Raw genomic sequence first — 23,896 nt, 5'->3', positions numbered from 1 at the left:
TAAAAATCTAAGAAAGGAGACAGTAGTAAAAGCCATAGCCTCAAAATCTATATGCAAACAGGCAATTTAAGTAACAAGCAAAATGGAATAGAGTTCCCAATGCAAGGAGGCGAATTTTACAAGATAGGTATCTTTGGTTTGGCACAAAAGAAATTTAGTGGGAACATGGCTCTGTATGGGTATGACTTATTTTTAAAATAGGATTGGTCAAAGGGGGAGCGATACAGCATTGTATATTAAGAAGATATAGTTATATGAGAAGACTGAGGAGCCAGAGGGGAGAAACACTTAGGTAAAGATCAACAGAGGTAAAAACAGAAATGATTTTGCCACCCAAGTGTATAAGGGAGTCTCTTGGCAGAAGCAGGCAACAAACTGGGGAATTCAGATCCTGAAGGCAGAGGCATGACAGAGCTGAGACACAGAGCTTCAATTATCTCCACATCCGCTGGAGCGTGCTCTCTGCCAAAAACACAACAGCTAAGGCTTTCTTGACTTGCCTTAATGATCATTTTATCCTGCAGAAGATGAAGGAACCCACAAGGAGAAATTCCAAGCTGCATCCATTTCTCACCAACCAGAAAGAGCTGGCTATTAGAGTGAAAATGGTGTGCCCCCCACTTTGGGGGACATGACCATGACCTCTTTGAGTTTTTAGTAGAGAAGGAAAACGTTCATCCCAGGTTGGCAGAGAATAGATTTCAAAGGGTTCAGAGGAAGGAGAGGTAGGATCCCACAACCCAGAATTTTACAGGGAAATGGGGTACTCTTGAAAATGAACTCTGAAGCCCCAAAGGGAAGCAGTTCTGATGAGGAGGAAAAACTGGAGTTGTCTAAAGAGACAGATGGGAAACAACAACTTAGAATATATGGTATGTGTGTGTGTGTGTGTGTGTATGTGTGTATGTGTGTGTGTGTGTGTATGTAGTGTATGTATGATAAAACCAAAGACAGGTAACAGGATAAGTTCTAAAGAGTTCTAAAAGGGAAGAAACAAACATTTATAGAATGCTTACAGTGGGCCAGGCGCTGTACTAAGTGATTTACAAATATTTTTTCATTTGATTCTTACAACAGCCTTGTGAGTAGGTGCTGTTATTATCCCCATTTTACATTTGTGGGGAAACTAAAGCAGACAGCTGTGAAGTGACTTGTCTAGGGTCACCCAACTAGTGAGTGCCTGCAGCTGGTATGGTCCTTTTAGAACAGTCTGGACTTCATATGCATAATGGGTATTATGCATATGGGTGAAGGGAAGGAGAAAATTTGGAACAGAACATTTTAAAAAATTGGATCAAGAGTGATAAAGCTCAGAATGAGCTGGCAAGGAGTGCTAAGGAACACAAAGTTTTGTTTGCTTTTTAAGGCTATATTGGGGAGCAAGGAAAATTAAAGAAGGGATTGGACCCCCTGCTGCCAAGAGTAGATGGGACAGTGATGACTGATAGCTGAGAGAAAGTCCAGCTGTTCAGCTCTGCTTTTGCTTCTGCCAAGGAGAATGACCTTTGGACTGGAGATAATAGAACAAAACAGGCCTATGGGGAACTCCCAGACAACTGGAATCAAGTGCTAGATGAGAGAACATCTGGTTGCCTTGAATGAAATTTGATTTCTCTGGTCCAGATGAACTATGTCTTGAGTGCTGAAAAGAACTAGCAGATGTGCCTGCTGAGCCACAACTGGCCATAGCCAAGAGATTTTGGAGAATGGGTGAGCTCCTGTGGGACTGCAGAAGTTTGTCTTGATTTTCAAAACAGAGAAGAGAATAGTGTCTGTAATCTATATGTCAACAAGCTTGACTCAGATTCCTAGTAAACTTCTCTAATGGATTATTTAAGGAGATGGTTAGTGAACATCTAGGAAAGAGTTAGGGATCATAAAGAAGAGGGTCCATTTGGCTAACGATTTCCTTTTTTTTCATGGTTACTAAGCTGCTAGGTAAGGTAAACGCTGTATACAGAGTTTGCTTAAGTTTTAGCCATTGAACATGTTTATCAATGACTTGGTTTAAGGGCATAGATGGTGTGCTCACCAAATGTGCAGGTGACACCCAGTTGGGAGGAGTTGATAACACCCTAGATGATCTTAAAAAGCTGGAACATGAAGCCAAACTTAATCAAATGAAATTGAATGCATAGTCCTACCTACGCTTGGTTTAAAAACCAATTGATTTCATACATCACAAGATGAGGCATGCATAGATAATTTGTTTTGAAAAGACCTTGCTTGGCATTATAATGGACTACAAGCTTAGTTATATTAAGAGAGGGGTAGCTTTCAACAATACGAAAGAAAATTCCTTTGTCTTCTGCTTTGATCAGACCATAGTTGGAGTATTTGTTCAGTTTGGGCACCATGTTTTAGGAAGGGCACCACTAAGCTCCAGATCATTCATAGGTGAACAAACAAAATACGAAGTATCCTAAGTCTATGCTATATGAGGAGGATTTACTGAAAGAGCTAGAAATGTTTAACCTAGAGAGTAGAAGGCTCCAGGGGTCCATGATAACTGTGTATAAGAGGCAGTATGTGGTGTGGAGGACATTGGCCTTGGAGTTGGTGTGACCTAGGTTTTAGAATCTTGCTTCAGACGATTACTAGTTTGGCCAAATCATCTAACCCCATCAAGCCTCAGTTTCCTCATCTGTAAAATGACAGGGTTAGACTCAGTGTTTTCTAAGGTCTCTTCCCGCTCTAGATTCTATCAGAAATGAAGAACAAATAACTAAAATTCCATGAGAAGTATTTTGAGAACTCTTTTCTGGGAGAAGGACTAGACTTGTTTCTCTTTGGTCCCAGAGAGTAGAATGAGGAGCAAGAGACACATTTAGGCCTGAGTGCTAGAGCTCTCCCCAAATGGGATGGGGCGGGTTATTTTTGGGGACTGGGAGGGTCACTTCACTGGCCAGCTTCAGGCAAAGTCTGGGTGGCCATTTGTCGGTTGGTTGTCATGTGGAGTCCTTTCTGGAGCATGGTTTGGATTATGATGGCCTCTGAGGTTACTTCCACTTTTGCAATTCTGTGATTTAGGTTCTGGGATTAATCTGTTATTTTAACAGTAAAACAGAGAGCTCACAATAGCTAAGAATAGGCTGGGAGAGCACTAAAGCAGAATTCTCACAGGCAAACTAAGAGCTATACTTTCTAGTATTAAAAAGTTTTTTTCTTTACTTTGTCATTATATGGTGTCTCTATTTCTGGTTGAGTGAATTAGCTAATTGATGTTATAAATATTTATCATTATAACAACACTGCTGTGTTTCCCTGAGATTCCCAGTTTTCTCTTTCCAAAGCTATCCACCGGAACCAGCTGTGCAAACAAGAGCTACATGGAAGCCTAGAATGACAGTACCTGGAGTTGTTACCTCCAGAGAGGAAGCTGAGAGCCCCTCTGAGGGGCCTCTGAACTCTGAACTGTGACCCCAGGGGAGAGCAACAACAACAATATGTATGAATAACAACTCACATTTATGCAACAATCACTTTGGACTTTGGCTCAAGTTCTGATTCTTACTAGCTTACTAGTCCTTGACTCAGTTTCCTCATCTGTAAAATGGCAGTAACTGTCTTATGTACTTCCTAGAGCTACTAGGAGGATCGAATGAGATCACGGGTAACATAAAAGTGTTTTGTAACTATCATTGTGAAAGGGGAACCTGGACCTTTGTCCTGGTAGCAGAAATGACACCCTGGGGTTTGCTTTTCTCCTCCATTGTTTCCTGGACTTTTTGGAGGCTTCCCAGAGCTACTAGGACATTTACGTGGCCTGGCACTGGCTATCCAGGGGGCCTGATGAAATTTGAAAGGGCATTTGTGTTTATCCCCAATTGCTGACAAACCAAAGGGGAAGTCTGAACCTTGTGGGAGCAGAAGGAATGTCCTACCTATCGCCTGAGGCAGAGAAGAGGTAAAAGGAATTTAACTGCCTGACTGAGGACAGTGAACTGGGAGAGTCCGTAAGAGAAGGGTGACGTTTAACAAAGAAGCTGAGGATCTATTTAATGAAGGAATGAATGAAGGGATTACTGTGTGCAAAGCCCCTGGCACATAGGAAAGGAAAGCACGCTCTGCTCCCCAGGAGCTCAGTCTAATGAGTGGAGGAATGGAGATAAGTCTGAGGTTTGGGGTCTGAGCAGTGTCACCCTAAAGAGTAGGCACGGGCTCCTGAGTGCAACAGGGGCAACAGTGGCAGGGGCAGGGGCAGGGGCAGCGGTAGCAGGGATAGTCAGAGGCAGCAGCAGTATCAGTGGCAAGGCAAAAGGCAGCTGAGCCTCAGTGTTTGACAGTTAAGAATCTACCAGAACAATGGATGATCGTGGAGAAGCAGCAGAAGCTCTGTTTCATCTAACGATGGTTATAGAGGGTGAGCTGAGTGCAGGAGAGGGTACAGACCATGCCAAGCAGCTGTGGGAGACAAAGCCATGCAGGCTTAGGTCAAAGGCATTTGTCAGCCCTTACACAAGGTAGATGGCACCTTGGATAGGGACTTTTACAGGGACTGATCAGTCAGTCAGCGAGCCCATATTCTACGCCTGCTACACGACGGGCTCAGTGCTAGGTTCTGGGACTTTAAAGACAAAATCAAAACAATCCTTACCCTCAAGGAGGTCACATTCTAGGGGCTGATATACAAAAGTACATACAAGTTTGTACGGAATAGATACAGGAGGTTTAGAGGGTGGCACCAGCAATTGGATAAAGTAGGGAAAGGCTTCATGCTGAAAGTTGTACTTGACTGGAGCTTTGGGGCTGTGTTCCCTTTCCTAGGGACACACAAATCTAATGGAAATTGTACCTCATTTAAATATGGGGGATTGAGAATGACCTCATTGCTTGATTTTCCTCTGTTATTTACTTTACTATCTGATTCAGCTAGGTGGCACAGTGGATAGAGCACTGAGGCTGGAGTCAGGAAGATGCTTCTTCCTGAGTTCAAATTTGATCTTAGACATTTACTAGCTTTGTGACCCTGGGCAAGTCACTTTACCCTGTCTGCCTCAGTTTCCTCATCTGTCAAATGATCTGGAGAAAGAAATGGCAAACCTTGGCAGAGAAAATGCTAAATAAGGTCACAGAGGATAGGACATGAATGAGCAATGAAATTCCAATTCTGATTAAATACATTGCTATTTGATTTATGATTCTTAATCCAATTCATTTGCAACTCATGGCATCATCTTTCTGATGTCATGGTATTCTTTGAGAATGAAGGACAAACAACACCAACAAATGAGTCAGTGAGTAGTAAATGTATTCGATGGGGGCACAAGCTGAACATTACCCCTATGCTGAGTGTAAGGAGTAGTATGATTCCAGAGTTGAGTGGCATGTCAATTCCAGTACAACTTTTATAAACTTGTTACTTACAGAAGAAAATAAGAATTCTTCATAGAAACTGGACTAGGACACTTGGGGATTTGCCAGTTTGGAAGATGGCTAAGTCCCAGCTAGAAGTGACCTATTTTCTTGTCCCAAGAGTTATTTACATTTTTTTTAATGTTCCCTATAACTAATTCTGTAGGCCCACTAGAAAAATCTGCAGCTGCTTTCAGAGGAGATCACACTTTGTGTTACTATTTCGTTGGTGTACCAATGCTGTTCAGGTAGCTATGAACTTCTCTGGTTTGCATATGGCAATGAAAATTTCCCAGGCAGTTGTCCTAGCTGAGTTAGGGGAAGCACATTCATTTCACCTCTTAACTGCTTACTGATGAGATCCTTGCCATGTAACCACCTGGGATGGATGGCACATGGCATTTCTTATAGGGGAGAAAAGGAAGAGGATCATTACTAATGCAAACTTTTAGGAACTTAGGTAGGTACCGTTTTTTTTTAATGTTATAGTCAGTGACCTTCTGTTACCATAGGAGCCAGAAAATTGTAACTCATTGATTAATCTCTTTTATCCCACTACTATTGACCAAGTTCAGTTGATCAACAGGCATTTATGAAGCACCTACTAGGTCAGTTACTACTGCACTGGGTGCTGAGGATATAGAAACAAAAATGCAAGAATCCATACTCTTACAGAGTTTACATTCTCTCTGGGGAGACAGCAAGTACAGAAATAAGTATAAACATGAGAAATATACAGAGAATAAATACAAATTAGTCTAAGGTATTTAGGGAGGAAGAGCATTAACAATTGGTGTCAGAAAAGGCTTCGTGTAGAAGGCAGTGTTTGGGTTGTGTCTGGAAGGAATAGAGGGATTTTATGAGATAGAGATGAGGAAGGATAACATTCCAGGAGTGGAACATGGCCAGGGAAAAGGCGCAGAGGTGGGAGATGGAGTGTCATGTGAGAAACAGAGACAAGGACAGTTTGGCTGGCTCATAGTATACTAGAAGAGGAGTAATGTATAACAAGGGCAGCTGGGTAGTGCAGTGGATAGAGCACTGGGCTTGGAGTCAGGGAGACTTATCTCTGTGAGTTCAAATCTGGCCTCAGACACTTACTAGCTGTGTGATCTTGAGCAAGTCACTTCACCTTGTTTGCCCTCAGTTTCCTCCTCTGTCTAATGATCTGGAGAAGGAAATGGTAAACCACTCTAGTACCTTGACTGAGAAAACTCCAAATGTGTTGGGGTTGGATACGACTCAACAGAGTAGGATATGACTCCACAACAAAATAAGGCTAGAAAGATAGGTTGGAGCTAGGTTCTGAAGGGCTTTAAAAGCCAGAAGAATTTATATCTTATCCTAGAAGGCAATATGAAACTATAAGTAAGTAACATGGTCAGATCTGTGCATAAGGAAAATCGCTTTGGCAGCTGGGTGGAAGATGGATTCAGAATGGGGAGAACAAACACTGCAATAGTCTAAGAAAGAGACGGTGAGAGCCCAAATGGAGTGATGACTGTGTAAATAGAAAAAAAAAAAGTGAGATCTGAGGGATGTTGTAGAGGTGGCCAGGTCTGGTGTCTGATTTGATGTGTGGGATAAGAGAAACTGAGGACTCAAGGGTAATTCCAAGGTAGTGAACTTGGGAGACTGGAAGCGTGGCAATGCCTTCTAGGACAATAGGAACCTTTGTAAGAGGGGCAAGATAATGAGCATCATTTTGGGGCATTCATTTGGAAATGTCCAATAAGCAGGTGGGAAAGCAGAGTGGGAAGTTGGTGCAGAGCCTTGACTCAGACTAGATAAGATAATGTTAGGAACAACTAATGAAAAGTGAAGATCAGCTCCTTTGATAGAATTCATAAAAAGATTGAATGCTCCACTACTCACTCCCCTTTGCTTCCTTTCTTTCATGGAGATGGGATTTTTCTGTTCCAAGTTGCTTCTAAAAATCTAAGGGAAACATAGTAGTAAGTCTAGAGGAGCAGTGAAGTGGCCTTGGCACTCCTGTCTGACGCTACCACTTCATGCAAGGCCACCTGGTAACCCATTGTCAGCAGGGTAGGCCCAGTTTTGGACAAAATCTGTGCTGCTTTGCGTATTTGGTGGGTAATCATTTGAGAAGCCTCATCCTGACCTGAATGAGGTCCATTTCAACTCACTGCAAGGAATTTCTCTCTGGTTAGTGCTGATGCTCGTGCCAGTGCCAGTAGTAAATGACTTTTCAGGCTTGATACTTGGGAGAGAAGAGGTCCATGTTGGCGTTGGGCTCTTTGAAGTAGGAGGCAAGAGATCTGGGCTTGTACATCCCAGCTTGGGCATGTACCATTCTAAACTGGTAGACAGTGATTTGTGCTTAAAAGCTCTGCTATGCCTGCAAAGCTCATAGGATCATGCAACTAGAGCTGGCAGGGACTTCAGAAGCCTTCTGGTCCAGTCCTCTTATTTTACAGAGGAGGGAACTGAGGCCCAGGGAGGGGAGGTGATTTGCCCGAGGTCACACCTAGGTCTAGAACTAAAAGGGACCTCAGGGACCAACTTGTCCAAGCCCCTCATTTTACAGAGGAGGAAACTGAGTCTGGGAAGTTAAATGATTTGCCCAAGATCCTAAGCTATGAAGCCAAGTCCTCTGACTCCAGAGCCACTGCTTGAATATCTGTCAAGCAAGACCTGGTTTATAATCTGTGCTGAGAGGTCAAGTGAGGAGCTCATGTCTATTGCTTATTAACATCAAATTGTGTGGGATCCAACCATAAACCATTGACAGGAGCAGTGGGGCTCTTGGTTCTTTAAAGAATGCATCAGGATTTGTGATTTCCTTAGTGCAGATAGGTACAGGGTAGGTGCATGCAGATGGGTGAGGCAGCCCTCCTTGCTGTAGCAGATTGTCTTTGGGGATTGCTACAAGAGAGAAAAAAAACAGCCCATTACTGAGTGCTGAATCTTCAGCACACTTAGCAAAGGTAGCCCTTGGTCCAACACACATAGAATTTATTGCCTAACGCCAGCTTGAAACCTTTCCACTTTAGTGTAGGAACCACCAGGGCAGCCAGATGATGTTGCAGTGGATAGAGCTCTGGACCTGGAGTCAGAAAGACCTGAGTTCATATCTGACCTCAGATATTTCCTAGCTGTCTGACCCTGGGCAAGTCACCTCACCCTCTTTGCTTTGTTTCCTCATCTGTAAATGAGCTGGGGAAGGAAATGGCAAACCACTCCAGTATTTCTTCCAAGAGAACTCCAAATGGGGTCACAGAGTCAGGCACGGCTGGAAACGGCTAAGCAGCAACAACAAAAATAAGACCCACTAGATATTGTGTGCTGTTGGCATAGACTTGGAGAAGTCCGGGTCGCTGCCACATTACAACAAGGCTCACCTTAGAGAACAAAAACCGGCTGGCTTAAATACTTAATGGAGAAGCCATTTGCCTATTTTCATGTGAGAATTAACATTAGTTCACTCCTGTTACCTTACTATTGCAATCACTTAAAAAAACTATTTAAAAAAGAGATGAAACAAATTCATTTTTATTATTTAATTAAAGGAAAGAAACAAGCATTTATTAATCTCCTACTGCGTGCTAGGCACTTTGCTAAATGCTGTATAAATATTATCCCATTTGATCCTCACAACAACCCTGGGAGGTAGCTGCTATTATGACCCTCATTTTACAGATGAGAAATCTGAGGTAGACAGAGGTGCCATGACTTGCCCAGTCTGACATAGCTAGTAAGTATGTGTCTAAGAATTTGAACTCAGGTCTTCCTAGTTCCAGGTCCAATGCTCTCTGCTCTGTGGCGCCACCTAGTGGCCATAAACCTCTTTTCCCGTTTTTGTTCTTTTCTAGGAATCAGTTGCCAGGTCTATTTCAAATTTTAGAGTCCCATTTGTATATATGTAGAGGAAGGAGTGATTAGGAGAAAATGTGCTTGTAGATGGCCCAAGTTTTGTACTTTTCCAGGTGATACTGCCTTTGCTGAACCCTATTTCAGGCAGCTAGGTGGCACAGTGGATAGCACTCTGGACTTGGAGTCAGAAAGAGCTGAGTTAGAATTTGACTACAGATACTTACTAGCTGTGTGACCCTGGGCAATTCACTTGACCTCTGTTTGCCTCAGTTTCTTCATCTACAATATGGGGATAATAATAGCGCCTATCTCCCAGGGTTGTTGTGAGGAATCAAATGTGATAATATTTGGAAAGTGTTTTGCAAACTTTGAAGTGCTCTATAAATCCTAGTAGTAGTAGTAGTAGCAGCAGTAACAGTAGTAGTTGTCATTGTCATCATCCTGAGCATGTTAATTCACTGGTGTTGGGGCATTTGCCTGCTGTATAACAGCACCTTCCTCACAGGGTTGTGAGGATCAAATGAGATAACATGTAAAGTACTACTTAGCATAGTGCCTGGCCCATAGTGGGTGCTATATAAATGCTTTCCCCTTCCCTATATGATTTTTTATGTTATTAAGAAATGAAAAAAATGATAAATTTCTCATTTGATCTGGTGAAAATCAACTCCATTAAAAACTTGCTTTTAAACATAAAGACTGCCCTAAACCACTGTATCTACTGCCACAACCACTGGGGCTTGTTCATTTTATGATTCTTCCTCACATTTGAAGAGATTCACTGGTAACTCCAAAATATTAAAAGACCCAGAAGAAGGTCTCTGGTGCATTGGGCAGATGTTTTATAGAGAATTCAGAGAAAGATCTAGGCATGATTTGTCTAAGATGAGACTTCAGGGAAGGGTTTTGATCTCTACTGGCAGAGTACACATACTGAGTGATCATGATAACAAAGTATAAAAATAGAGGAGCATAATACAGTGGAAAGAGAACTGGCTTGGGTATTGGGAGAACTGGATTCCAGTCCCCACCTGACCATGAGCTAGTATTTGTGACCTTGAACAAGTTGCTGAAATTCTCTGAGCTTCAGGTTTTTTTATTCTGTGAAATGAGGGGTTTGGATCAACTAATCTCAATAGACATATTTGGTGCTAAAATTCCTTGTCGCTCTGGGACTTCTAGGATGATAGGATTTAGCCCTTCTAGGCTATGTGCCCAAGCTAGCTTTGGACTCTGCCCTTGTCTTTTCCTGGTTGTCTCACCCAGCTGTCTGACTCTTATCAACCTGGATCATGTATCTGTCTCCATTTGCTTTGTGATTCTCTCAGCATATTGACCCTGTCTGGCTTTACACCTGGATCTTGGCTTGTCTCCTTTGCTCCTTTGTCTGTCTCGGATCATTTCTGGTCAGCTTCAGTCCTGTAAAGGGTGACCCATCTCTATCACTTTTCTCCTTTCCACACCTTCCCTTGGCCCCTTTCGCTTTGGCCATGGAGAAGAGCCACAGTTAGCTGTATCTTCAGGGCTTCCTGCTTTAGGCCTGTGTCAAGCACAAGGTCCTAGGGCTAATGCACACTCGGGGTCAGACACTGCACTCAAACAGCATATTCTTCCTTTTGTGGATTAACTGTTCAGAAAGTTTAGATGAAAAGCTTGGAAATTTCCCCCTTGATACTTCAGCCTGTTCTCCTTGGTTCACCCAGCCTCCCATTAAAAGAAGTTATTCAGTTTGCATCTTAATGCAAAGAGAGTAACTTTAATCCCCTAAATTGGTTGGTCAATCCTGTTAAGCTATTTGCGGTTATAGGCCTGGTCAGATCCCGGGTACAATCAGATAGGGCTCATTTGGCAGCTCTCTCTACTTTCCATATATTAAAGGGTAAGTCTCTAATAGCATGCCTCATTATATTTCAAGAGGTGGTTTTTGTTAAGACCTTCTATTAAGGAAAGGACTACCTTGAAAGATAACAACATGGCCCTATCAGAGTTAATTTGCTTCCTCCTCCACCTTCCCTGTTCCCCCCCCCCCCAAAAAACCACCCTCAAACCACATTTTCAACTTGTAACTTTAATTGCCTCAGATGGGAGACTGTTTTAATTGTAGTTACACCAGAGGAGAGAATTAGTTAGCTCTAAGTTCTTGGTTTGCAGTAATTTTTCAATAGTATTGCAGTTGGAATTTTGGTGTGAAATAAATTTTTAATGATACTTTTTGTTTTTATATCTCCTACATTTTGAAATGTATTCCTTCCTCCTCTCCCTCCCAAAGAACCATCTCCTGGAACCAGAAAGAAAAAAGAAGAAAAAAAATGTTCAGCTAGACTAACCAGCACTTTGAAAAAGCTTGACATTATATATAGTATTCCATACCCACAGTCCTTTACCTCTGCAAAGGAGGAGGGAAAGAGGGGTAGATGTCTTCTATCTCTTCTTTGAGGGTCAAGATTGGTCATTCTAATTCTGCAGTCAGTTCCAATTATTGTTGCTGTCTTTTCCATTTACACGGTTGTAGTTATTGTGTGTATTGTTTTTCTGGTATGCTCTGTAGTCTTCATATTTATCATTTCACATTCATGGACCACAGCCATCACTGAATCAGTAAGCAAGGTAGCTAGCTGGCGCTGCAGTGGATAAAGTGTTTGGCCTGAAGGCAGGCTGACTCTTCCTGAGTTCAAATGTGACCTCAGACACTTACTAGCTGTGCGACCCTGGGCAAGTCACCTAACCCTGTTTGCCTCAGTTTCCTCATCTGTAAAATGAACTGGAGAAGGAAATGGCAAACCACTCCAGGATCTTTGCCAAAAATACCCCAAATGGGTGTACATAGTAACAGTCCACATCTGATAGAGTTAGCCCTTCACGGCAATGCAAGGACCTAAAACATTCCCAAAGGACTCGAGGTAAAATGCCATCCGCATCCAGAGAAAGATCTATGGAATCAGAGAGCAGAATGAAGCAGAGTATTTTCTCTTGTGTTTTGTTTTATTTGGGTTTTTCTCATGGTTTCTCCCATTCATTTTAATTTTTCTACACAACCTGACTAATGTGAAAATGTGGTTAATAAGAATGTATGTGTATAAGATTACATGCCATCTCAGGGAAGAGGGGGGAGAAAATCTAAGATTTATGGAAGTGATTGTAGAAAACTGAAAACAAATAAATTAATTAAAAAAACAAACAAAAAAGAGAAATTAACAGTATTAGGAGGAAATTGAAATATTGAGTCAATATAAAAAGAAATAAAACTGTGCTTTGCAAGAAAAAAAAAAAGAAAACCCCAAGTGGGGTCACAGAGAGTTGGATACAACTGAAACAATTGAACAACTCATCAATGAGTATCTACTTTATTTTTACTCCTTTGCCACCACAAAAAGTGTTACTACAAATATTTTAATGTGTATGACAACTTTCTTCCTATCCTTGAACTCCTTGGGGTTCTACCTAGTAGTGAACTCTTTGAATCAAAGAGTATAGATATTTTAGTAGCTTTCTTCACCTAATTCCAGTTGGTTTTAGCAAATCTAAAGTTTCTCTACCAAAGCCTCCCTCCCCACTTAAGCTTAAACCCAGTCCTAGAGAAGGAGTCCCACAATCCCTAAAGGGAAGAGACCTACCTAAATTCTTCACCTGGAAAGCTCTAAAACTCTCAGATTAAAGAAACATTCTCATTTTCTCTTTCAGGTTAAAATTAAATTGCCAGGAACCAAGTCTTCTGACATCACTCTGGATATCCGCGAAAAAGTTCTTGATCTTCGTACCCCTAAGTAGTAAGTTAAACATAATAGTTGGAATAGTGTATACCGTCGATATAGCATATACATTTTATCTAAAATGTATAGAGTGATTTTTCTTTGGCACCTAAAGAGAGGTCATGCCTATACCATGCCAGGGCATCCCACTGGAAAGTGAACGTTTTAGTTACTCAGATATTTGTTTTACATAATGTTGGCATATCTGGAAGAGTTTAGATGCCTGTTTAAACCCCAATTCTCAGTCAGATCTTTAGCTTATGATGCAGTTAATTGACATGTTAAGATAAATGCTAGGAAGTGAAGATGCTTCAAAGCTATTAAGCCTTGCATGTGAATTTGTACAAATTCTTTACTGGAATAGCACAGGTAGAGAACCTAGTTTGAAAATTTCTATGTATAAGATATTAATGGTTAAATATGATTAGCATTGGCAAAATCCAATTCTGTCATCAATTGCTTGAAATGAAAATGTTAAGAATCACATTTTTTCATGATACTTTTTTTTGTTTTTACATCAAATTCATTTCCAAAGGTATCCTCCCCCCATCTCTTATCTAGTGAGTCTTCTGTTGTAACAAAGATTGAAAAAGAAAAAGAAAAAACAATTTAGCAAAACTGACCATCAGCTTCATTTGATAATACATGCAGTTTTCTACACCTATATCCATTAGGGGATCTCATCTCTGCAATACTCATTAAAATGATTCACAGAATTAGAAACAAAGTACATGCCCATCAATTGGGGCTAACTAAATTGTGGTCCATGGAGGTAATAGAATATTACCATATTGCCAGAAATAACAAATGTGAATAATTTAGGGAAGCCTAGGGAGACTTAGATGAACTGATGCAGAATTAAGAAAGAGAAACTAGAAAAGCAATATATACAAAGACAATGACAGTCTAGACAGAAGGAGCAACAAAATGAAAATGAGGGCTGTGTAATTATAATGATCAAGCTTAAAATCAAAGAAGAAATGAGAAAATGCATCTCCCTCCCTTCTTTGCACCAGTGCAGGACTGTTCATATATTGTCAGGTGGGGTCCATGTGTCAAACAGCTTTTCTGAACTGCTTTTTTCCCCTCTTTTTAAATTCTTTGTTATAAGGTATGGTTGACTAGGTAGGGGAAGCAAGGGGTGTAGAGGTTTTAAAATGGAGAGATGTAAAAGCAAAAGGATCAATTAAAAATATGTGAAGAAAGGCTAAAGAAGACTTGGATCAGTTTTCCTCAACCATGCCACACCCATTGGTATCTTGGTGTAGTCAGCTCTCTATTATCTGAACTATCTGAACCTTAAACCCAGTTCTCTCTGAAGCTCATAGATTGTTCCACAATAGGTCCCTGCCCAAGCTCCACTTTGGGCCCTCTTGGCTTTGAGTGAATGTCAGCGGTAACTGTTTCTCTTTGGAACAGCAACCCTGAGGGTCTTCCCCACCCAGCTTAATTTTTTTAAATTTAATTTTTAATTAAAGGGTGACATCCCTTGACTTACTTCTTAAAGAGGCCTATTCACTGAATTGGTGTTACCTCACTTTAAGTGAGTACCTGAAAAGGTTAAGGCCTAAAAGGGTAAGGGTCTCCCATTGCATCCTGGGCTATCTCCAGTCATCCCGATGAATATCTGGTCACTGGATTCAGATGGCTCTGGAGAAGAAAGTGAGACTGGTGACCTGCACAGCCCTCCCTCCCTCAAAACAAAGTCAACTACAAGTCATGTCATCATTTCCCTGAAAACAAAGGACAAACATAACAATCTGAACTTAGATTCTCCACAACTCAAATCTTGCTTTCCAAATGAACATTGATATGAATACCTATTCTGCTTAATTTCTTTCAGCAGGGAATTCTTTGAAACCTAAACCAAAGCATTGCAACCTCAGGTTGGTGACATCAGTATCTGCTTGTGTCTAAGTACATTATTGTGTATTTGATCATAAACAGTTAAAAAATCCAGTGATCAAAGTGGGGGAGATGCAGACTGGGGAGCTACACCAGCGTTACTCTTCATTAATGTAAATAATTGAGAGCTGCCTGTAGTTTGACAAACCTTTGAAATACATGGCTGAAACTTGGCTGCCCTTTCTAGTTTGCCTGAAGTTTAAGGTTCCTTTAGTGGGTCTAGAAAATGCATATATATATATATATATATATATAGATAGATAGATAGATAGATAGATAGATAGATAGATAGATAGATAGATATAGATATAGATATATCATCTAGATGTAGAAACCAAATTGCTTCTCTAATCTGTTAAATACTGAAATCAAAACTACATAGCAAGGTTGACCTATGACAATTGGGTCTCCAAACCCAAATTCTGCAGCTCTCTAAATTTTGTGCACATTTTAAAAATTTTGACATTTGGATGTCATCGCTAATATTCACATAATTTCAATAGAGAAAATGTTAACTCAAATGTTTGACCTTAGATGACTGAAGAGAAACTCTTTTTAAAAATTTAATATTTTATTTCCCCTCAATTACATGTGAGAACATTTTTAATATTCTTTTTTTTCAAATTTTGAGTTCCAGATTCTCTCCCTCCCTCCCCTCCCCCCTCTCATTGAGAAGGCAAGCAGTTTGACATAGGTTGTACATGTGTAATCATGCAAAATCCATTTCCATATACGTCATTCTGTGAAAGAAAAAACATACCAAAAAAAAAACCCCAAGAAAAATAAAGAAAGTAAAGAAAAAGTATCTTTGATCTGCATTCAGAGTCCTCCAGTTCTTTCTCTGGAGATGGACAGAACCTTTCATCATAAGTCCTACAGAACTGTCTTGGATCATTGTATTGCTCAGAATAGCTTATTCACAGTTGATCTTCATACAATAGTGATGTAACAGAAACTCTTAAAGAACAGTACTTTAGCTCTTCAAGAATTCATAGTTTCCTTGCGGGGAGGGTAAGTGGGGGGAAGGGGGGTGGTGATGCTGGTTTTCTTCCACCATCACAGACATGCAGTCCCTCCATAGCATGGTACATCATCTTCCAGCATATCACACCACAGTTGACTCAATGATGAATCCTTCCAAACGTGTGTAGAACGTCAGCCATGCTGTGCATCACCACTCCATACTTAAAGACATAGTGAATGGTGAATCTTAAACATAAAGACAAAGTGGATGGTGAATGTCCAAGTTGATTTTATGGTACAGGAATTGTCCTTTTAAATGTGACTCTATGGTGATTTGAGCATTTGTTTTCCTTCCTTCTATTAATATTTTATCAAGTGACTACTCTGTGTAGGAACACAAAGATAGATAAGAGATGCTGTCTGCCTGGTGTTGGTGGTACTTTGAGCTTCATCTTGGAGGAAGAGAAGGTTTTACTTGCTAAATATTTAATAGAATTTTGTCGCATTTAAATATTAATCTTAATTCAGTCATTATCCAGTAAAACACAACAGGCAAATGTACTTCTCTCCTAAAAGTCTTAATTGGTTGAAATTACCAAAGCAGAAGCACTAGTTGAGTCTGATCACTCTAATGGGAGCTGTCCCCTTGGAGTGGATTTCTCTAGACAAAGAAATCCATGTTATAATCGACATTACTTCTTCAGCTAATTTCTTACAGTGACTCTGCTGTAACTTCTTGCACTGACTCTGACTGAGGAGAATAACTTACTCCACTGTTGAGTTTTAAGTTTTCTTCTTAAAATAAAGCATTATTTGTAGAGTAAAAACCAAAAAAAGTACCACTTTTAGCAGAACCTGTATTATGAGCAACAGATTTAAAAAGGTACGTATGTACATTTCTGCCTGCTGATTTATTTTGATGCATTTATATGAATCATCCCAATATGTAAACCAAACCACAATCCTTACAGCAACACAATTTCACAGATCACATAAATGTTTTTCCTGGGGCAGGAGTGTTTGCTTTTGAGCCATTGCCTGTAGAGGGAGCTCTTTCTCCTAGTCTGTAACTTTTCAAGTAGCTGAATCCTCACAGAAAAGGTCACCTTAGGAACTCGAGATGTGTGATCGATATTTCTAATGAGAAAGATCTCCTGGACTTACTTAGGTCCGCATATATGATCAGAGAGGGAATTGATTTTCAAGTGTTTTGTTTTTATAAAGTAATACTCAATTCAAGCGCTTAACAAAAAAATACTGTTTTCTTTTAGGGATTTGAAATATTGTAGCCTCTAGAAAAGATCATCCTTCCATGTTGTTTAGAAATACTTAATGTTTTTATCAGAGAAAACTGAGTAATAAATGCTGCAAGCATTTCCTTTTCTTTAGAGTCTTCCATATGCCAGGCCCATGCATAATTCAGACACATAGCACTATGACAGAATGACGGCTGTCTCATCACCCACGTTACGCTAAAGTGCTTGATGCTGGACAACTGAGCCATCAACTGAAAACAAATCCAGAAATCTATCAGGGAGATTTTTTTTGATCAGTGTTGAGTCAGAAGAGCCAACAGCAAGAAAATAGAACCACTTTCATTAGTCTGGTATTGTAATTAAGCCAAAACTGAGTCTTCATTGTTAGCCCTCTGGTGAGGACTTCAGACATAGAACCTTTCAGATTTTCAACTTTGACCCAACAGTCCTGGTTGGCACAGGTCAATGAAACAAGATGAGTCATTCTATTCCTATGCTACTTTGGGGACTAATGGGGCAAACTAGTTTATTCTAGTACATATTAAGCACTTGTACTGTACAAGACCCTAAATTTACTTCTGAAAAATGTTTGTGTCCATGTGACCGGATATATACACAAATAACTAGAATGCAAGATAGAGTATCAGGGGAAAGGAGAGATTCAAGACAAAATACTCTAGGAAATGTTGAGGAGGGAAGGAGTCCTCTTGCGACTGGAAGGTACTTCAGAAGAGATGGTACCTGAGCTTCATCTTGAAGGAAGATAAGTTTTCTGAAGCAAAGATGAATAGGGAGTACATGCTAGGCATGGAGAATATATGAAAGTGCTCCCACACAGAATATCAAGTTCAGGGTATGGCTTAGTCCAGGTTGACAAGGACGTAAGCCTAGAATATGCTGGGACCAGATTGTGGAAGGCCGGCCTGAGGAATTTGCACTTGATTCTCGTTGTTGTTGTTGTTGCGTTCATCCTTCATTTTTGACAAGGACCATGACATCTGAGAAATGATGACATGACACTTGACTTTGTTTTGAGTGAGGGAGGGCTGTGCAAGGGACCTCACCTTCTTCTCCTGAGCCATCTGGATCCAGTGACCAGATATAGGGAGCTACTACTGATTCTTGGGGCCGCTAGGTGGCACTGCACTGCACAAAATACACCAGTCCTGGAGTCAGGAAGACTCATCTTCCTGAGTTCAGATAGGGCTTCAGATACTTACTAGCTATGTGACCATGGGCAAGTCACTTCACTCTACCTCAGTTTCCTCATCTGTCAAATGAGCTGGAGAAGGAAATGGCAAACTGCTCCAGTATCTCTGCCAAGAAAACCCCAAATGGGGTCATGAAGAGTCAGAGGGTCATGAAGAGTTGGACACAACTGAAATAACTCACAACAACTTATTCTTGAGTAGGGAAATGCCTTAGTCAGAACAGTGTCCTATGATATGTAGGAAGTATTGGAGAGGGAGGAAAGTGGAGGACAGGGAGAGGCTTAGGAGGCTTTTAATAACAGTCAGAGAGAGAAGTGATAAGGGCCTGTCATATCAGGGGAGCAAAGGGCATACATATTAGAGATACTGTGGAGGTTGAGTTGCTAGGGTTTTGTTGGGAGCTGATTTGTTTGGGGAAAGGGGGAATCCATGATCCTAAGATTATACACTTAGAACTAAAAGAGGAGGTCATATAGTCCAACCCCCCAATTTTATAGAAAAAGAAATTGAAGTCCAGAGGGGAGACATGTCTTGCCTAAGGTCATACATGAAGGGATAGAACTGGGATTCAAAGCCAGGCCTTCTGAGTCCAGATCCAGTACTCTTCCCACTGCAGATATATTGAGTTTAAGGTCTGGGTGGAATATCCTAGTCATGCTGTACAGAAGGCAGTTGAAAATGCCGGTTTAGAGGGAGGGAATAAGCATTTATGAAGTGCCTATTATGTGCCAGAACCTGGCTAAGCACATTTTATAAATATAATCTCATTTGATCCTCACTAAAATCTTGTAGTAGGTAGGTGCTATTATTATCCCCATTTTATAGCTGAGGAAATTGAGGCAAGTAGAGGCTAAGTGATTTGTCCAAGGTCACATAGCTAGTAAGAGTATGAGGTTGGTTTTGAACTTGAGTCTTTTGTCTCCAGACCCAGTGCTCTATCCACTGTGCCACCTAACTGCCTCTGGGAAATGTTTGAAGCTGGAATTTGGAAGTCATCTGTGTAGTAATAATGATCAGATAAGATCACAAAGGGAACTCATAGAGAGAAGGGGGCATAGGACAGAGTTCTTTGGAGGGGCACACATAGGGCATGGAGAATGATAATGAACTAGAAAAGAATAGTGAGGACAGAGCTTTGAGATGAACCCACCATTAGGGGGACATTGAAGGAAACTGAGAAAAAGTAGTCAGAGAGAGAGGAGGAAAAAGAACCAGGAGGGAGCAAGCAGGGGGAGGAGAGAGTGGTCAGAAGGAAGGAATGGTCAACAGTGCTGAATGCTCCCAGAAAGTCAAGGGGGAAAGACAACTGAGAAAAAGATGTCAGGTTTAGTGAGCGCAAGGTCTTGGGTGACCCTTAAGAGAGCCCTGGGATTCGAAGCCACTTGTGTGGGACTGAGAAGAGAGCAGGTGGAGACACTGGATGGAGTAAATGCCTCCTTTTGGAAATTCAGCTCTGAAAGGGAGTAGAGCTATAGTGACAGTTTGTAGAGATGGCAGGATCAAAGGAAGGTTTTTAAAAACAGACTTTTTGTTATAATTTGTTTTTACATCCCTTGGATTTTCCTCTGTATGTCTCCTCTTTGCCCTTTCCAGAAAATCATCCCTTATAACAACAAAAATGGAAAAAAGAAAGAGAGGGAGAGAGAGAAAGAGAGAGAGAGAGAGAGAGGGGGGGGGGGGGAGGGAGGAAGGAAAGAGAGGAAGAAGAGGAAAAATCAGGAAAAGTAATTAACACATCCAAAAGATCTAACCTGACATGCAATGTCCCACACTGAAGGCACCAATCTCTCCAGAAGCAGAGGGAGAATTACTTTCTTTTGTCTCTACTTTGGGATAAGGTTTGGTCTTTCTAATTTCACAACATCCAGTTCAAAAGAATGTTTTTTAAAGGAGTTGAAAGACTTAAGCATGTTTGTAGCCAACAGGGAAGAAAGCTGTGACGAGGAAGGGACTGAAGAGGAGAGAAAGAATGATTAGCCAAGCTCCTGAAAGGGAGGAGATCAGATGAGACTGAGGTCACAAAGGAAGAGATTGGCCTTCATAAGGAAGGCCAAAGTAGGAAAGGTTGGCTGAAGATGCCCAGAAGTTCTGAGGTGTGGAGAAAGGGCAAGAAAGAAGCCTATGACAAATGACTCCAATCTTTTCATGAAAGTAGGAGATGAGGCCCTTGGCAGAGAGAAAGGTGGGGTGAGGTTTGAAGTTGAAGACTTGAGAAGATTAGAGCTGTAATTATGGGGAGTGGGATACAAAGGGGGGCAATCAGGCATGAACAAAACAATTTGTGTGTAACAGTGAGGTTATAAAACATAAATTTGTAGTAATCCCACTCAGCAAGGTTTAGTAGCTTCCTCCAGAATTGTTCACTGACTTGGGAGCAGTAGAGAGGACAAATGCCCCACTGCATCCTGGGCCATCTCCAGTCATCCTGATCTACATCTGGTCACTGGACCCAGATGGCTCTGGAGGAGAAACTGAGGCTGGTGACCTTGTACAGTCCTCCTTCACTTAAAACCCAAGTCACAAGTCATGGTATCACCTTCCTGATGTCATGGTCCTCTTTGAAAACAGAGGAAAAACAACAACACCAAAGGGGACAAACGGGGGAGCAGAAAGGTGGACCAAAGTTAAAAACTAGCAGGGTGTTGGCAGTGGAAGAACAATGGGGCAAGGGAGTAAAAGTGGAACATGTACAATTGGGCCCTTTTAAACTGGTTAGTTGTAATGATGGAGGACTATAATGGGAGGAAAGTAAAGCCAGAACAGGGGTGATTGACTAGGAAGTCTGGAATTGAGGGACTGGAGGACCAATTAGAAAAACTAACATCTTGAGGGTACTACATTTATCCCTTTCACATCACAGGGGTTAGGGGTGCAGCATACCCACAATCTGGAAAATCCAGTTTTTTGGCCCTCCCTTACAAGCAGAGAAGTCTGATTTTTTTCTTTTTCTTTTATGGGATGTTTACAGTACCTTCTTGTAAAATTTGGGTTAAGTTTTTGGTCATAGACTCTGTGTCATCTGCTGGCCTTCACGTGTCATCTGTGGCTTCCACAAAACTCCCCTCAAATTCCCATTTAATTTCTTATGCCAACCTACAATATATCAGAATCATAATGGAAAAGTGGTGATATCGAAGAGAGAACTGTATAAAGTTCACAAAGGGCTTTATAGACATTGTCTCATTTGAACCTGAAATGATCTTCTGAGTTGGGGACAGCTATTAGTATCCTCGCTTTATAGATACAGAAACCAGGGCTCAGAGAGGTTATCTGTCTGTGATCACACAGCTGCTAAGTATTGAGGGGGGAATTTGATCCCAGGTCTTCCTGATGAGTCCCAGCACATGATGTCTCTCAAAGGACAAAGAGCAGGTTTTTGAGGAGTGAAGTGAAGGCGAGGTGGATGGTCAGAGGATGACCATCAGTTAGGGGAGTTTCTGAGTTAAAGGAACAGCCTTGCATAATCCATGCCCCATCTGGAACCCTAAACTGTGACACCTATAAGTGGCTGAAGTACAGGGGAAGTGGAGGTCTTGGCAGTTAAAGGGGTTAACTGGGTGTTCAGATGGCCATCAATATGAATACAGAAGTGATTAAGAACAAGAGCAAGAGTTTGGGTGGAAAGGAAAACCAAGTACTGAACTCCCTGAAGAAGGAGAAAGTCAGATCCAAAGGATGGGAGCTGACAGCAGCACATATTTGGACAGGATGAGACAGCTGGATGTCATGAACCTCAACAGTAGAGAGTTTGATGACTGATGAGTAGCAGAAGGAGGGTCTGAAAGGGGCTGTGGGCAGTAAGACATAACTGGATGGCTCCCCCTGTCCTTATTAGCATGGGGATGTGAGAGGAGTGACCAGCATTAAAGACGGGTGATAAGGTTGATTATAAGAGGAAGAAAGCTAGCATGAAGGGGAGTTTATTAACAAAAGAGATTCCAGAGGGTCCATTGATGGGGATGCAATGGGGGCAGAGGATAGAGACTGATGTGGGATAGGACTGAGAGATTGCAAGGAAGAGGACGTTTGGTTTAATCAAAAGTTAACAGTTGGAAGGACACTGTAATGGCTCTGTCACCAAAAGTGCAACCTTAGCCTGAGATTGTGTTAGCCAAACTTCACAACAAATTATCCATCAGTTAAGTGAAACCTCATCTGTGAATCTTCACCTTCTACTTATTCATAGTTTCTTTTCTCTTACTCCAGTGAAGGACATATCTTCTCATTTTTGTTTCAGTTTCTAACACATTTATTCCTTTATTTTAGTAAACTGCTCCTGCACCTTCCCCATCCTGTGGACAGCAAGACGGGAAAAGCGAGTTTTATCACAGAAAAGGAGATCCTTGAAGTCATCCTGACCATGAAAAGAGAGCTTGATTTTATTAATTTTTTCTGAAATCATAATGGCGGTAAGATAAGATGTTGTTCAGTAAGACCAGAAGCATCATAAGAGTCCAAGGAAAACTCCCTGGATGCTGAATAGTTTTATTGATGACGAGATCATCCATTTACACTGGAGATATTTAAGCCATGGAATGGTTAGTCCTTTAGCGTTAGCAGTCTTAAGGACTCAAACCAATGAAAGGTGCAGTAGCATAGTCTATTGCTCAACAATTAGGATGGCAAAAACAAATGAAACCAAAGCAAAAGGGCCTTATTTCTCTGTTATTTGGTTAATTTTAGTTAAACTATGTAGACTTGGCTTATCATGAAAGTAGTTGAAATGTTCCCATAGTTGGTATACAGGTTGTTCCAAAAGTCCTAGTGCAGATTAAGCTTGGAAACTTAAAACTACACTAGGATTTTGGGGACATTCTGTTTATAGGTATTGCCGTTTTCATTATACATATTTGAGTGGAAAAGGAAATGAAGGGAAATTGTAATCTTTGAGCAATTTGGAACTGTTTGAAATATTTGTTATTAGTCACATTTAAAAATATTTTAAAAACTTTTTTTTCCTATACAGCCTTATAGTTATCACCAGTACCTTTTTTGGGGTATTCTGTGTTATATTGTGGCAACTGAACACCTTGAATTGTGAAATCGTTTGGAGAAACAAGTGTCATTCTTACCAGTTGCCCTCATTTCCAGTCTTTCTTCTTAGTTGGTGACGTGTACTAGTCTTTTGTCCCTGTTCTTGTTAACTGTTCAGCTATAATCTACCCATAGATAAAAATGTACCCCCATCAGTCAGATCCTTCATTTACAAGTTAGTAATAAAAGAAACCTTTGTCTTCCAAAATGCGCTGTTCTTCTGTGTCTTTCTTCAATCTCAGGAATGAACTGAGAAATGGAAAGTGAACAATTAAGAGACATCATCCTTCTCCCACAAGAGCTTGGGGGAAACCAGGACTCCAGCAGATGTGTCCTGGAGATAGTTCGGCTCCTCTGCTGAGGGGCCAGTGAGGATCTAGGCTGTGATTAGGTCAAGTAGAACCAAGCAGGACTGGGTTGGCTGTGCTTCAGCAGAAAGAGCTCAATGGAATTTAAAATTGAAATCACCCTGGTGACTGTCTTCTGAGGAGACAAAAGGGGAAGGCAAAGATTAAGTGGCTAAGTAGAGCGGGAGTGATTTAAGTCCCCAAAGTGATTTGGATCAAAAGAGTAACCTACCCTACCTGCT

General features: G+C 41.1%; 1 protein-coding gene across 1 annotated transcript in view; it reads left to right on the top strand.

Moving 5' to 3' along the window:
• The window catches only part of DNAAF6 (dynein axonemal assembly factor 6), a 65,778-nt gene extending 42,263 nt beyond the window's left edge, over positions 1-23,515 (top strand). Inside the window, exons 6-8 of the mRNA XM_072625981.1 lie at positions 12,871-12,956; positions 22,540-22,682; positions 23,240-23,515. Of these exons, the coding sequence (XP_072482082.1) occupies positions 12,871-12,956; positions 22,540-22,669 (216 nt within the window). The 3' untranslated portion in view covers positions 22,670-22,682; positions 23,240-23,515. The remainder of the gene's footprint in view (positions 1-12,870; positions 12,957-22,539; positions 22,683-23,239) is intronic.
• The last annotated feature ends 381 nt before the right edge of the window (positions 23,516-23,896 follow it).

This window comes from Notamacropus eugenii, chromosome X, assembly GCF_028372415.1.
Source record: "Notamacropus eugenii isolate mMacEug1 chromosome X, mMacEug1.pri_v2, whole genome shotgun sequence".
NCBI classification, from domain to species: domain Eukaryota; kingdom Metazoa; phylum Chordata; class Mammalia; order Diprotodontia; family Macropodidae; genus Notamacropus; species Notamacropus eugenii.
The sequence above is the reverse complement of the archived record's forward strand: the minus strand, read 5'-3'. Positions and strand labels throughout refer to the sequence as shown.